Source organism: Rhipicephalus sanguineus, chromosome 1, assembly GCF_013339695.2.
Source record: "Rhipicephalus sanguineus isolate Rsan-2018 chromosome 1, BIME_Rsan_1.4, whole genome shotgun sequence".
Classification (NCBI taxonomy): Eukaryota; Metazoa; Arthropoda; class Arachnida; order Ixodida; family Ixodidae; genus Rhipicephalus; species Rhipicephalus sanguineus.
This window is the reverse complement of record NC_051176.1, coordinates 281717370-281730181: the sequence shown is the minus strand read 5'-3', so window position 1 is coordinate 281730181 and position 12812 is coordinate 281717370. Positions and strand designations below refer to the sequence as shown.

At 42.1% G+C, this 12812-nt stretch overlaps 1 protein-coding gene across 1 annotated transcript in view; it reads left to right on the top strand.

Moving 5' to 3' along the window:
• The window catches only part of LOC119379129 (signal recognition particle subunit SRP72), a 29520-nt gene extending 18746 nt beyond the window's left edge, over positions 1 to 10774 (top strand). The window contains exons 14-17 of the mRNA XM_037648314.2: positions 12 to 187; positions 3712 to 3831; positions 8463 to 8502; positions 10550 to 10774. Coding sequence (XP_037504242.1) covers positions 12 to 187; positions 3712 to 3831; positions 8463 to 8502; positions 10550 to 10703 — 490 coding nt within the window. The 3' untranslated portion in view covers positions 10704 to 10774. The remainder of the gene's footprint in view (positions 1 to 11; positions 188 to 3711; positions 3832 to 8462; positions 8503 to 10549) is intronic.
• Positions 10775 to 12812: the final 2038 nt, after the last annotated feature.

The window sequence follows — 12812 nt, the reverse complement described above, 5'->3', positions numbered from 1 at the left end:
ACTGCATTCAGGGTGAGCGCAGACCTTCCTCCAGCTGAAGAGATTACCCGTCAAGTTGATGTCGATGCACTTGAAACAATGTCTTGGACAATGGGAGCTCGTTATGTCAAGAAAGTGGTCAAGTCTGAAGCTTCTCCCGTCACTCGTGGTGAGGACATTGTGAAGAAGAAGAAAAAGAAGAAGAAGGGTGAGTGTGCAGACTGTTTTGCACTTTCACTTGAAGCCTGTAGTTTGAGTACCTAAGTGTGCTCTCTTGGGTTAGCTTTCCAGCGGGGCTACTTGGGTTTTATTTGTTACAAATACAGAATGAATATGGAGTTGCTTAGGCTGTTATACTAGTATTAAGTCTCGGCTTTGAACATAAGCTTATTTGTAGGGATGGGCGAATATTCGGGCGTTTCAAATATTCGAACGAATATTACAGTATTCGAATTCGCTTCGATACAAATTTCGATCATTCGAAATTTCGAATTATTCGAAATCAACGAATATATGTATACATTTGACCTCACATAACCCCCTGTAAAGGTGGTTTCACTGCAGTGTCTGGTTGCTGTGCCGTGAAACAACCCATCCAGGGGAAATCTGCACTACCATGAAGCCACACTTCAAGGTTAAATGTACATGTTATTTTTAACTTTAATTAAAAGCGTGTTATATGGGCTTATATGTGCTAAGTATAGTAATTTTTAAATTGTAACGTATTGCACCACTTATAACCCTACTGCTATTCAATTCTTGATACTATTCAAGGCTGCTTCATTTCAAACCAAAAAAGTGACATTCACTCATACCTAGTTCCAATCCTTAAAAATATTGTGCAAGGGTCATGACAAAAATGCTCATTTTTCCTAATAATATGCGGTAAATACTATTCGAACTATTCAATTCGAAATTATTCGACCAAATCACTATTCGCTTCGGATTCGCTTGAACCTCAAATTCACTATTCGCCCATCCCTACTTATATGTTAAAACTGCACTTTATCCTCAATGGCTGTAAGTTCTTTACATTAGCATCTTGGAGATAATTGCTGATTATTGCTCTTCTGGTGACACATGTAATACCCGACACACACAACGAAGGGAAACTCGAGCTCTGGCTTTTGTAGTCCTGCAGTTTTCGTGACCTTTTTGTGTTGAAAGTTGCCCACTCACAGCCCAAAAGTGTCCATTTCTAGCAAAAAGTAGCTCTAGAATTACGATGATTTCATTTTCCTTTGTATGTTTTGTTCTTATGTATGTACACATACTATCATTTTTTCACTATGTGATGGTGAGTGAACAGTGTTAAGGTATTGATGTGTTTTTTTAGCTGTTCATTTTCAAGGTGTGGGACCTCAATACCATAGCAAGAATGCTTGCAGGCTTCTGAGCACCATAAATAATTTATTATAACAGCTTTTATACAAGCAGTCTTGGTTTCATTTTCAGAGTTCGTACTGTATAGTGACGTCATGATGCAGAAGCTGGTCACGTGGGAGTGAGAACTTACATTTTTGCTCCCTCTGTCTCACTCGGTCATCTGCTACATTGGTCTTCACAATAGGCAGTCGTGTTAGCCGGAGAGAATGCCACAATATCGTAATGTCTTCTCGCATGACGAGTTTCTGTGTCATTACGTTGCGATACTGTATAACCTTCGCACACGAAAGCAAAACTTGGTGTAGAAAAACTGTTTTAATAAATTAGTTGTGCCTGTCTGAGGCTTGGTAGTATGTATTTTTGCTAGGGTTTTGAGGTCTCATACCTTCATTGAATACCAAAAAAATCAAAATTCTGTGATATCTGTGATAAGTTATAACCAGTATAGTAAAACGGTAAGGACACTTTTTGTTTACTATCGAATTCTAAGCAAGCCCCTATTTTAAATGCAAGCATCCTTCTCCTCCCCCTCAGTACCTTTCTCATTATTTGAAATTGGTGCCAGCTATCGAGCAAATGGTGCTTTGTGGGATATTTATTGCTAGTGAGTACGCTGCACATGGGAGATGCCTGGATGTCATGGCATTATATTATGGAGGCGCGTAGGAGAAGGAAAGAAAATAAGTTCACCATGCCACTAGGTATACTGGGCTACGGATGGCAGCTGGAAGGTCTGCTGGAATCGTTCCGAATTTCATGGCAATCCCATGAATGGGATCAGCTTTTCCAGTGCCTTGGCAATTCCTGTAACAGTGCCAGCTTTCATTTTTAAGGTTGTAGTCCCATTTCTGTTTCCCATATCCCGAGTAGTGTAGTAGTGTGCCTCTTCAACCAGCAACTTAGTAAATTATCTGTAGTCTTGTGGATTATTAGGTTTAGCCTTGAATTATCAATGTTGGCCATCACATCATCATGAAATCTAGAGACTACAAGTTTACGATGATTCATGCACACAAGCCTGTTACAGTCTAGGCAGTCTATGAATTGCTTCTGCCAGAGCTTGGTGAGATGATTAGTGGAAAGGAATTATGCAGACTCGCTATTGAATGAGCCCAGACGTCTTCACTTTTTTTTTTCTATGGAAGAGTTGGCTGCAGCTTGAAACTGCAGGTTCTTTTGGGAACTGCAGTTGGGCTAGGATGATTTAGTATGCATTGTTGTGGCCATATGGTTCTTTAGACGTAACTTCACGTGGAATTCACTGCTTCATATAATGCTTTTGTTGGCACATATGAAGGCTTTTTAGGCCCATGTGAAACTTCAAAGTGTCCTATGCCATAGTTGGCCCTGGTATGTCAGCTGGCTTGTGCTGGAAAAGCACATTTTTGTTTTATTTTATGGTTTGTTCATTCTACATGATGGCAATTTTTGGGCTGAGTGAAAAAAAAGCATTGAAATAAAGAATGGAGATGGCAGTTTCCAGCTGTGTACCATGCACCTTCTGAAAATCTTACAATTTAGCTCTGTATGCAGTTCACTTCCTTGATGATCAGTGAAGCATTTACTCTTTCAATATTGTGAGAAACACTAACTTGCTAGTAAAAAGTGGCTTGAGATGTTGCTAAGACTCTGTATAGGTAACTTTATTTAGGTCGCTAAAAATGTCCAACTGTACAGTTTGTGGCAATGACAAATGTGTAATAGATATCGTTTAGGGAAGAGGAGAAATGGGGTTTGTACCTGTAAAGGATGAAATGGATTGGTTAAGTATGGTTTAGGAATGTTCTGGAAAAATGGAACAAAAAGAATATGCCACAAAAAAAAGTGAAATAAGGTCATTTTTTGTCAAAATTATAAAGTGCCTCTGGAATTAGGGCTTATTTTTGTTAAAGCTCTTGAGAGGTTAAACAAAAAATACAAATACTGCTATGAGAACAAAATACTTGCACTGAGATCTGAAGTAGGCAGAAGCTTTAAAATGACCAGCATGTGAAAAAAATAATGAATCCTAGTTGGATCTGTTGCATACAGATGAGGGATGGACGCCCTTGGCTAGTTCACTTGCTTGTGTAAGTTGCAGTGTTTTCAGCTTCTGTAGCATAAATTTTCTGCCAGTCATGTCTTACATGATATTGATAATGAAAGCAACTATGTGAAACAGGCTTTGCATCTGGTGACTAGGCAATATCTTTTACTTTCTTTGGTGCAGAAACAAACTTTATACCAAGGAAATTGTGACCTAGGCAAGTATAATGAACAGTGCACTTGTGGTGTTACAAGTTTTAACTTCTGAAATGGTATGCTGATGGACTTCAGGTGCTTAAATAAATTCCTTGTGCATTGCAGGCAAGCTGCCCAAGAACTACGATCCCAATGTTGACCCTGACCCTGAGCGTTGGCTTCCACGGCGTGAGCGTTCCACCTTTAAGAAGCGCAAGGATAGGAGAGGAGCCAGCAGTGCCATTGGTAACAGCGTCCTTTACTCTATCTATGCTCCTTCTACTCCATATTTTGGCATGTTGCTAAAATTTTGGTATCTCAGATCCTCCTGCAAAAGTAATGCAATCATTGCTAGACAAAACATGTGCCTTCATATGTAGGATACTGTGCAGTTGCTTTCTTCTACGACATAGTCCAGCTTGTATTCACCTGGCCTCTTCGTTTGTTTGCTTTTTATTTGAAAAAGTGAAGCATTCCATGTGGATGAAAGCAAATGTGTTGTTAGGGCACAGCTGATGTTTTTTGTGCTGTTTTTGATGAGATAATTTTTAATCATTAACTTAAGTGTATTTTAGCATCACACTTTCAATGTAAGGTTGTAAAACTTGTTTGCAGAACCTTAATTTTCTCTTTGTGAAACTCACTTTGAGGACCCCTCTTAGCGGCGGATACAAGAGGTAATATTTGTTTTTGGGGTGGGGGGGGGGGGGGGGGCATTTGTGGAGATGGTTACCTCCCCATCCCCTTCTCAAAAACTGCAGAGGAGCAACGTTTTGACACCTGTCATTCGCAGAAATTGCATGTTCAAGCTCACCTTGTTACTAATGCTTCACCACAATTCATATTTTGTGTTTTGCAGTGAACCAGCATATGACATCTCCAGGGATGCAACAGCTGCGCCAATTTGATACAATTCCTTATTTTTGCACCAAGCTGAGCCAAAAGCGTGAAATTTGTTGAAATTGCGCCACGCTGCGCCAAAATGCCCGACCAGCTTCAAAATTTTCTCAGTTGCGCAAATTTCAGCAAGAAATGGAGGCCGCATTGGTCATCTGCAGTGTGGGCATCATCATCCAATACAGATGCGCAGACCCTAAGCCCCCAACGAAAGAAAAGAAAAAAGTCACAGTTTCAGTGCGGAATGAAGCATTGAATGCGATAGCAACAAATTGTAATGTTATACGAAGTGAGGCTGGCAGCAAACTCTTTTGTATCCGATCTCGCGTAACTCTGCAAAACGTTGGTGTAAGAAAATACGGTCGCTCCAGGGAAAGATGCTCTTTCTGCACCGTGTCTTCGCATCGAGAGCACGGCACGTAGAAGGGTATACGAGCCGCCCGCTGATGGCTGTCGAGATAGCACGCGCTTTTAGAATCGAAGTTCAAAGTTGCTGCTTGAGCGACACCCCCACCCCCCGCGTCTTTTTGTGCTCGTTCAAGACGGGCGGGGCGTTTCCTCTCTGCTTCTACGGCAAGCCTCGTGAGCGGAGTGGTGTTATCGCATGTGCCCTCCGAGCGATGGAGATGGGCCGGCTCGTTTGATCTCTGCTTCAGTCGCGTTCGTCACCCGCACTCGCGCGCTTTTACTCGCGGTAGAACATACTATGCGCGGGGGGATGTTATCAACTTGGACTTATACGGGACATGACGGCAAAACTCCGTCGAGAGTGTCCATATAATTGCCATCGCAATAAAAAAGGACATTGGTTCTCGAATTTTCTGGCGCTTGTTTTATTGCGTCCAGAACTCTTTTTAAGCCACTTTTGCCGCAGTACACTGGTGTCCTGAGTAAAAGCGTACTGAGATGTAGAGGGTGCTGTTAGTACTAGCTGTGAGAGACACTACACATTTTGTTCCTTAATTATTCATTCGTGCATGCGCCGTGTAATTACGAGTAATAGTATGATCACTGACATCTAAAAAATTATTGGCAATCATTTGGAGCTGCTGTGTATGGCGTTTCTGCGGCCTTGAGAAACAAATAGACAAAAACGTTCACCAGTTTTCTTTTTTCTCCACCCCCACTTGCTCATGCTTTACGAATCTCCCGAATTTCGAGGTTGCCAGGTTCGCAGATCCCCATTAGCATTTGCAGTGCCTGTTGAAATATTGGACAGGCCCTGCAAATGCTAATGTGGACTTAGTCATTGTTCGCACTGTAGGGTGGCTCAACACAATGCTTTTTTTTGAAATAGCAGTGTTCATGTGCACTGTGCACGAGTTAGCTGATGTTGAATCGTTTGTACGTATTTTTGTTTTCGTTTCTAAAAGTAAGCTTTCTTTGTTATACTGCTCCAAATTTGGGATTTCGTGCTAAAAATTCAGGTTTTTTTTTCATAACCTGGTCCAAATTTGCATTTTTGTGCTCCAAAAGCAACAATTTTGCTGCTCCGAAAATTGCTCCAAATCCTATTTCACCTGTTGCACCCCTGCATCTTGTGTGGACAGCCTGATTGATAGCTACTCTCTGACTGTTTGTCTCCTTGCTTTGTAGTAGAGCAGCATTTCCTGTTTGCACACTAATAAGAATATGCACTAAGAAGTTGCAGGTGTACTGCTGTACTGCTCCAAGTGATCCCAAACTATGTGTTGTCTGCTCCGAAAATGCTCAAAAACACAGTTCCTTCTGCTCCAAATCTGCTCAAAACAGCTTTTTTCCTGCTCCAGAAATTGCTCAAAATCCTAAACTGGGTGGAACACCTTTGTTTGCACGACAGCTCGAGATGTCAAAAGAAGTGCATAAGCCACTGGTTAACTGTCCTTGCCATGTCTATACGCTGTAAGCTCGCATCATAAAATAGTAGAAAAGTACTGATTCACTGGTGCATTTCCCAGCCTTTCTTGTTGCCATCAAAAGGCAAAGCAGTGATACATGCCACATAACTACTGACCGAGCTGTAGGCATATGTTGCACACAGATGAATTGAAATATAAAAAAGAAAGGTCAGCAAGTAGGGATGTGCAAATATTCAAACTTTCAAATATTTTTCAAATAGTGTTTGCTATTCGATTTGTACCGGAATTTGACTATTTGAAGTATTCGAACTTCCGAAAGATAAATACAGTCAACGTCCAATTTTTCAGACTCCCTTGGGACCGCGAAATCGTCCGAAAGATCGGGTGGTCCGAAAAAACTTCATGCTTTTTTATTCTGCTCAAGCGGTCAAATCGCCACAGCCACATCCGAAATAACTTTAATGCCTCCCAGTACACTTATCAGGAATTTTGGTGCGTGCCCAGGCTCACGTGAATACATACGGTACCTGCCGCAAACCTCGCTTAACTACGTGCCAACCGCCAGTTGCAAATTTGCATCTCGTGATGAGCGCTGCTGATACCAGCAAAGCGCAGAATAGATTACGGCTTCTCGCATGGAGCTTTTGGAAACGGTTGACGCGGAACACAAAGATGGTGGCAGAAGAGTGGACAACTCCTCCGGCTTTTTCCGATATGTGTGCGCACGTACAAGCATCACCGAATCTCCGCTGATACGCAACATTTGCTGCTTTTCATGAAGCCAATCGTTCCTAGTTGTGTGCAGCACATCGCCAACTAAGCTGACGCCATCACTGCCGGGGCATTTGCTGTACCGTACACACGCGTTTGTCATGAAAGTGTTCGTGATGCCCACTCGGGCACAGCGATGGTGAGCTGTTTCCCTTTGTGAAGGCAACGCGTCTGGGCGGCGCGGCGCGTACGAGTTACATGCATACCACTGTGCTAGGCCACACGCACAACTGAGCAGTTAGCTGGTGATGCTTATCATAAGGGTTGGGCGTGTTTGCCACCCGCCGCCATCACGCCTCCGTGTATTCCTGGTGTTTACCCGTAAAGACATCGCTGCACAGCGCCGTGACAGTGGCTCCTTCAGATTTTCGATATCCTTCACCCCATCACACTCTGGCATTGCGGCAAAGCTGCCTTTCGGACTCTGCTATGGCCACAAACAGATTGACTCACGAAAGCGCTGGTTCAAACATACGAGATGATAGGCGTGGCAGCGGCGGAGGCTTTAATTAATGCCATTTTGGGCCGGAAATTTGGGCAGAAAGTCCGAAAAATCGGACTGCAAAGAGTTTCACCATCTGAAATTTGATATTCTTATACATTGACCTCTATTGGGCAGATTAGGAACTCCGTACTCGAAGGGAGCTCATCCTTGGCCACCACATCAGTTGGGCCTCCGCAGAGGTTGGAGGAGGAGAGGTTGAGGAAGTAGCGTCTTTTCCTTTCGCATGTAAAGTGTTGTCGACACCACATTGGTTGCAACGAATCATGTAAATAAATATACTTCACCAACCTAGCCAAAAGAAATGCTTTCATGTTGCTTCTTATAAGAATATGCTTAGGGATCCTCTGCAACTTTCTTTTTCTGTAATTTCGCTTCGAAGTATTAAAAAAAAATATTCGACAACTATTCGAAAAATGTTTGATTCAATTCGCACTTGCGTTTTAATATTCGAATTTGCGTCACACTCAAAATTTTGCTATATTCGCACAGCTCTATCAGCAAGTGTATTACAAAGTTCGCAGTGCAGGTAGTAGTGTGTGACAGTCTACAAGCAGTGCACATCAAATGAACTCTTTGTACTAATGGTTCTTAATAGTTCAGAAGTTAACAAAATTGTGAAAATTTTGGCAAGATTTATTCACACGAACTAGAATCAGTCATTTGGAATTTATTAACCCATATATGCCCAGTGTCCTACATATAGGACGCTTCTTTGATGCACTCTAACATTGCTATTTCTTTAGCTGGTGACTAGCGCCACGTACAGCACATCAAGCAGGCCTCAACGAGACCTGCTTGATGTGCAGTACGTGGGTTAACTTGCTATATTACACCATGTTTGGTCATTTGAAAATATTCTCTTTCAGGTAAGGGCACGCAAGGCGCAGTTGGGTCAACGTCCGAAGCGTGAGTGTTGCATATAGGCTGCATGCCTTTATTTAGTGGCACATTTTGATTTTTACTGCACATATGGACATACCTTATGTCATGTCCCCTCAATAAAAGATTAGCATCTCTATAGCATAACACATTTTGTTTGCAAGTAATGTAATTTTGAAAATTAATTTCCATAATTTTGGCAAAGCGTGGTGTTTGTTGAAATACAACCAGTGATCTAAAACTACAAGTTGAAGCGTTGATGGTGTGCCTCTTCAGTTATGTTCTAGGCCCACTGGCACAGCTCTTAGCTGACATTTAAGGAGAAGCCTTCTTACTGAAGCATGAGGCTGTAGAAGTGCACTACTATACAGAATTGTGTCTTGGCAGGGAAAGGGGACAGCATTTGATGTAATTCTTTGATGATTCTTCTTTTTAAACTGCCTGGTTATTCAGTTATCACTTGTACCAGAATCAAGGAACTAGTATATAATTATTGCAAACTTAAAGTAAGCAATTAGTGTGGGCTGAACATTTTAAGACTTCTCATATTATAATTTTTCTTGTTTATTAAAATGTCTTATACACACTTTCTAGTAAGTTTTCTGCATTCTGCAGTTAATGTGGAGCAATATGAGCCATTAATGGCTCATAAATATAAATGTTAAGTGACAAAAAATGGTGTCCAAAAAGAGCTACATTTTACACATTGTCATGATACAAAATGAAAACTATGCAACTTACTATAAAACTGATTACATATTTGAAATCAGTATAAAAAACTGTGCGAACAACAAAATTTTCATTACCCTAGGCTACAGTAGCATCTCCCCTTAAAATTCCCCTTCTTTCGTTCAATCATAGTGAGGGTCTCATTCTGGCTGGCTCTATTCCTTCACGTAGTATGCGAGGGATTATTGGTCAGCTGCCAGCTCGTAAAAAGATCACGTGCTTCGTGATGCCAGCATGCAGAAAAAGAGTGTTCTACACTCGCTGTCATAGCTAGTAGCGGCGCTGACCCCAGAAAGTGGACGGGAGGATGACCGCCGCCGTAGCTCAGCAGTAGAGCGTTGGACACGTTATACGAAGGTCGCATGTTCGGTCCCTGCTGGCGACAAGTTATCTTTAGGTCCTCTTTACTTTCGTCACATTTACATCATAATTACTACAGATAACATCCCCTATACTTTCCTTGACTTTCTTGTCTAGTTCCAATTAATGTTGTGTCTAGCAAAGAAAAAATGAGCCCTTAAAATTCCCCTTCTTCGGCTATTATGTGCCATTCATGGCCAGCTTATTTCAAATCAAAACAAATATAATTTTAATGAGCATCACATGGATATTTTGATTGTCACTGCACACAAAGTGTTAATCTGACTACCCGCCAAGCACGAAAAAGAATAGCTTTGGGAAAGGCATTGCTACAAGGTCATAGGACTGGCTCACTATTTGACACTGAAATGTGTTGTGTGACTGCGCACGCACTGTGCAGAATGTCCGGATGCCCGGTACACATGTGCCCAGGATGTAGGTGTTGCTGCCCATGAACAGTGGTGCATGTTGCATCAGCATGAACAAGTATGCATAGGTAAAAAAGTGTGGTAGGAAAAGTTATGGGATGCAAGAATGTGAATTGTACATTGATCTCAATGCTTTCAGCCATCAAGCTTTTCACAACCTATCAAGTGTAAAAAAAAGCAAACATACTAAAGAGGAGCCTGATAAGCTACTGGTATACTCAGTCACCAAGTGACAGAGCATTGCTAGAAAGCCATTCAATCGTAATCATACTGGATGTCATGTCACATGGAATTTAAACTCCTGAAAGGTATAAATCAAGATGTCCCTAGCTTGTTTTTGTGGACAGCCACACACTGCAAGTAACGTTATAAACTTTAAGTGGTCTGTTTAAGTTTTGTAGAACAATGGCGTGCAAATTTTCTGGAAAGCAACCGAGGCACATGCCACTTTTGTGCATTGTTTATGCGAAACCTGCACCTGTCACTTCTTCATTTATGTACTGTAACTGCATAGCTTTCTTTGTCAGTGGTGGTCTTACTTCTTTTTGTTTTCTTAGGGACATGGCCCAAAGAACAACACCGCTGCCAAGTCCTGCTGCACCTGCAGCACAGTCATCACCCGGAGCACAGCAGCCATCACAGCAAGGCCCCAGGCAACAAAGACCGTTGCCTGCACAAAAGAAAAAGAAGAAAAAGGGTGGTCGCTGGTAAAGAGAGCCGGCTACCCTCTCACTGCCACAGTTGTTTTTTTTATAAAGAGTTTGCATTGCCAAGGTGCACAATGTCTTTGTGTTTATGCTGGGTAACAATGCAATGTAGGGTTAAGTGAGACGAGAAATTTTAGCTTGCCGGGTTCAGAAGGAGCAGTTACAGTGAAAAAATTAACAGTTGAACCAATTTTAACTGGTTTATATTTGTAGGGATGTGCAAATATTTCATATTTTGAATATGAATATAACAGTCGTCATTCAACTTGCTTTCGAGAAGTCACTATTCGAAGCTGTCGAATACTATTTTTTCTTTTTTTTGGGAGGGTGGGGGGTGGGGAGGCTTTCTAAGGGACGATTTTTGTCATGTCCAGCATACTGGATGCTGTATTGGAATTTCATACACAAATTCGTTCTGTTTATTATTTTGCCAGTGTTGCCATGTTTGCATACGTAACCACAATGTGCATTCCTGTGGTATCACACTTCTCTCTAAACGAATGCTACTTTGTATGTGGATCTGGTAACATGTTTTGGCAATGTTGCTATTTTGCACCAGGTAATTAAAAGCAGTTTATCATTCACATGCTCCCAGGTTATTCAGATTTGCAATTGTGAATGCTAGTATATGTACATGTCTGTGTATACTATACCAAATTTCTTGTATGAAATGGACTCTGTATAAGCTTTGTGTCTGATGTTGCTTCAGAAATGTGACGATATGCCATACTTGAAACCATTTATTTTTTTTTTTTCTAATACTTGTACTTTATCTGAAAATTGCACTATTCACACAACCCTAGCTTATAGGTGTAACCCAAGAATTACGAGAAGAGCATAAGCTTATTCTGCACAAAAGCTTGAATACCTGCTCGAATCTGCACAGGAAGTAATGCCTACAGGCTAGGGACTCGGAAAATGTGCTAATGAGCCTTCTGGGGAACTGGAGTAGGCTAAAGCTCTGCCTTCACACCTTGCAATTTTTTTTGCATAGTACATATGAATTATAATTTCTACAACTGGCTCATAGTTAACATAGTGCAGCATTAGTGATGCTACCGCTGCGCCAATTGCGCCAGACTGCGCCAAAGTGCCCTGGCTGCTACAACCTGCTACATTTCCTCAAAATTTGGCTATTCTGCGCCAAGCCTGCGCCAAAGGGGTGTACTCTGACTTTCAAACTAACTACATGAGGTTCCCCCATTGAGAGCGACATCGCGCTGTACGCGGACGTTCTCCATGAGAGTGATGAAAATGGAGACAAAATACAGTATAACCTCGTTACAACGGATCTGTTTACAACAGACATTCGGATATTACATACCAATTTGCGGTGTTATGCCGACCTCCGTATTAGTTCCATTGATTGAGCTTCGTTTACAACGGATTCTGGCACAACGGACGTTCGGATATACAGTGAAACCTCGGTGATACATCTCACGGGACCACCAAAAATATTCGTATCATCCGAAATTCGTATCACCAGAAAACATGGAAAATTTGCATGCGACAAAAGAGCTGGCGTACAAAATGTATGCCATTTATTGTTTTTCAGGGCCGCAGCAACGTCAGGAAGAAACCTGAATGATTGTCAGTTAAGTTTTTAGATGTCGGCAATCATAGCAGCACTCCTAAATATACGGCCCGTACGCGCGTATTTAATTAATGAACCAGGTGCGTTGTGACCCGTGACAGCAGTAGCCCCTTCCAAATTTTAGTATGCTTTTTTGCATGACACCGGAGTACTGCAGCGAAAGTAACAAAAGAAGCGCTTTGACGCGATGGATCAAGGACAGAAAATTACAGAACCACGGTCCTGTGTTATGATATTGTTATCGCGGAGGTGTTTGGGATGATTTTGGGAGATTTACGGCCGTGCCCGCGCAAGTGCGACCTCAACGGTCGCGCATGTTGACGTTGTGAGGCCGGACTCCTTCGCCAAGACCGTCCTCGCCTTCTTTCGGTCCTCGTCCACCTTTTGTAGGATGTCTGATGCCCGAGGCAGGCACGTGTAAACACAGTACAGCGACAGCAGGCCGCGTCGACGCGTTAGAAAAAAACAGCATGGCGCTAATGTCCTCTGTAATCTAAACGCGAAGGCACACGTAGGCAC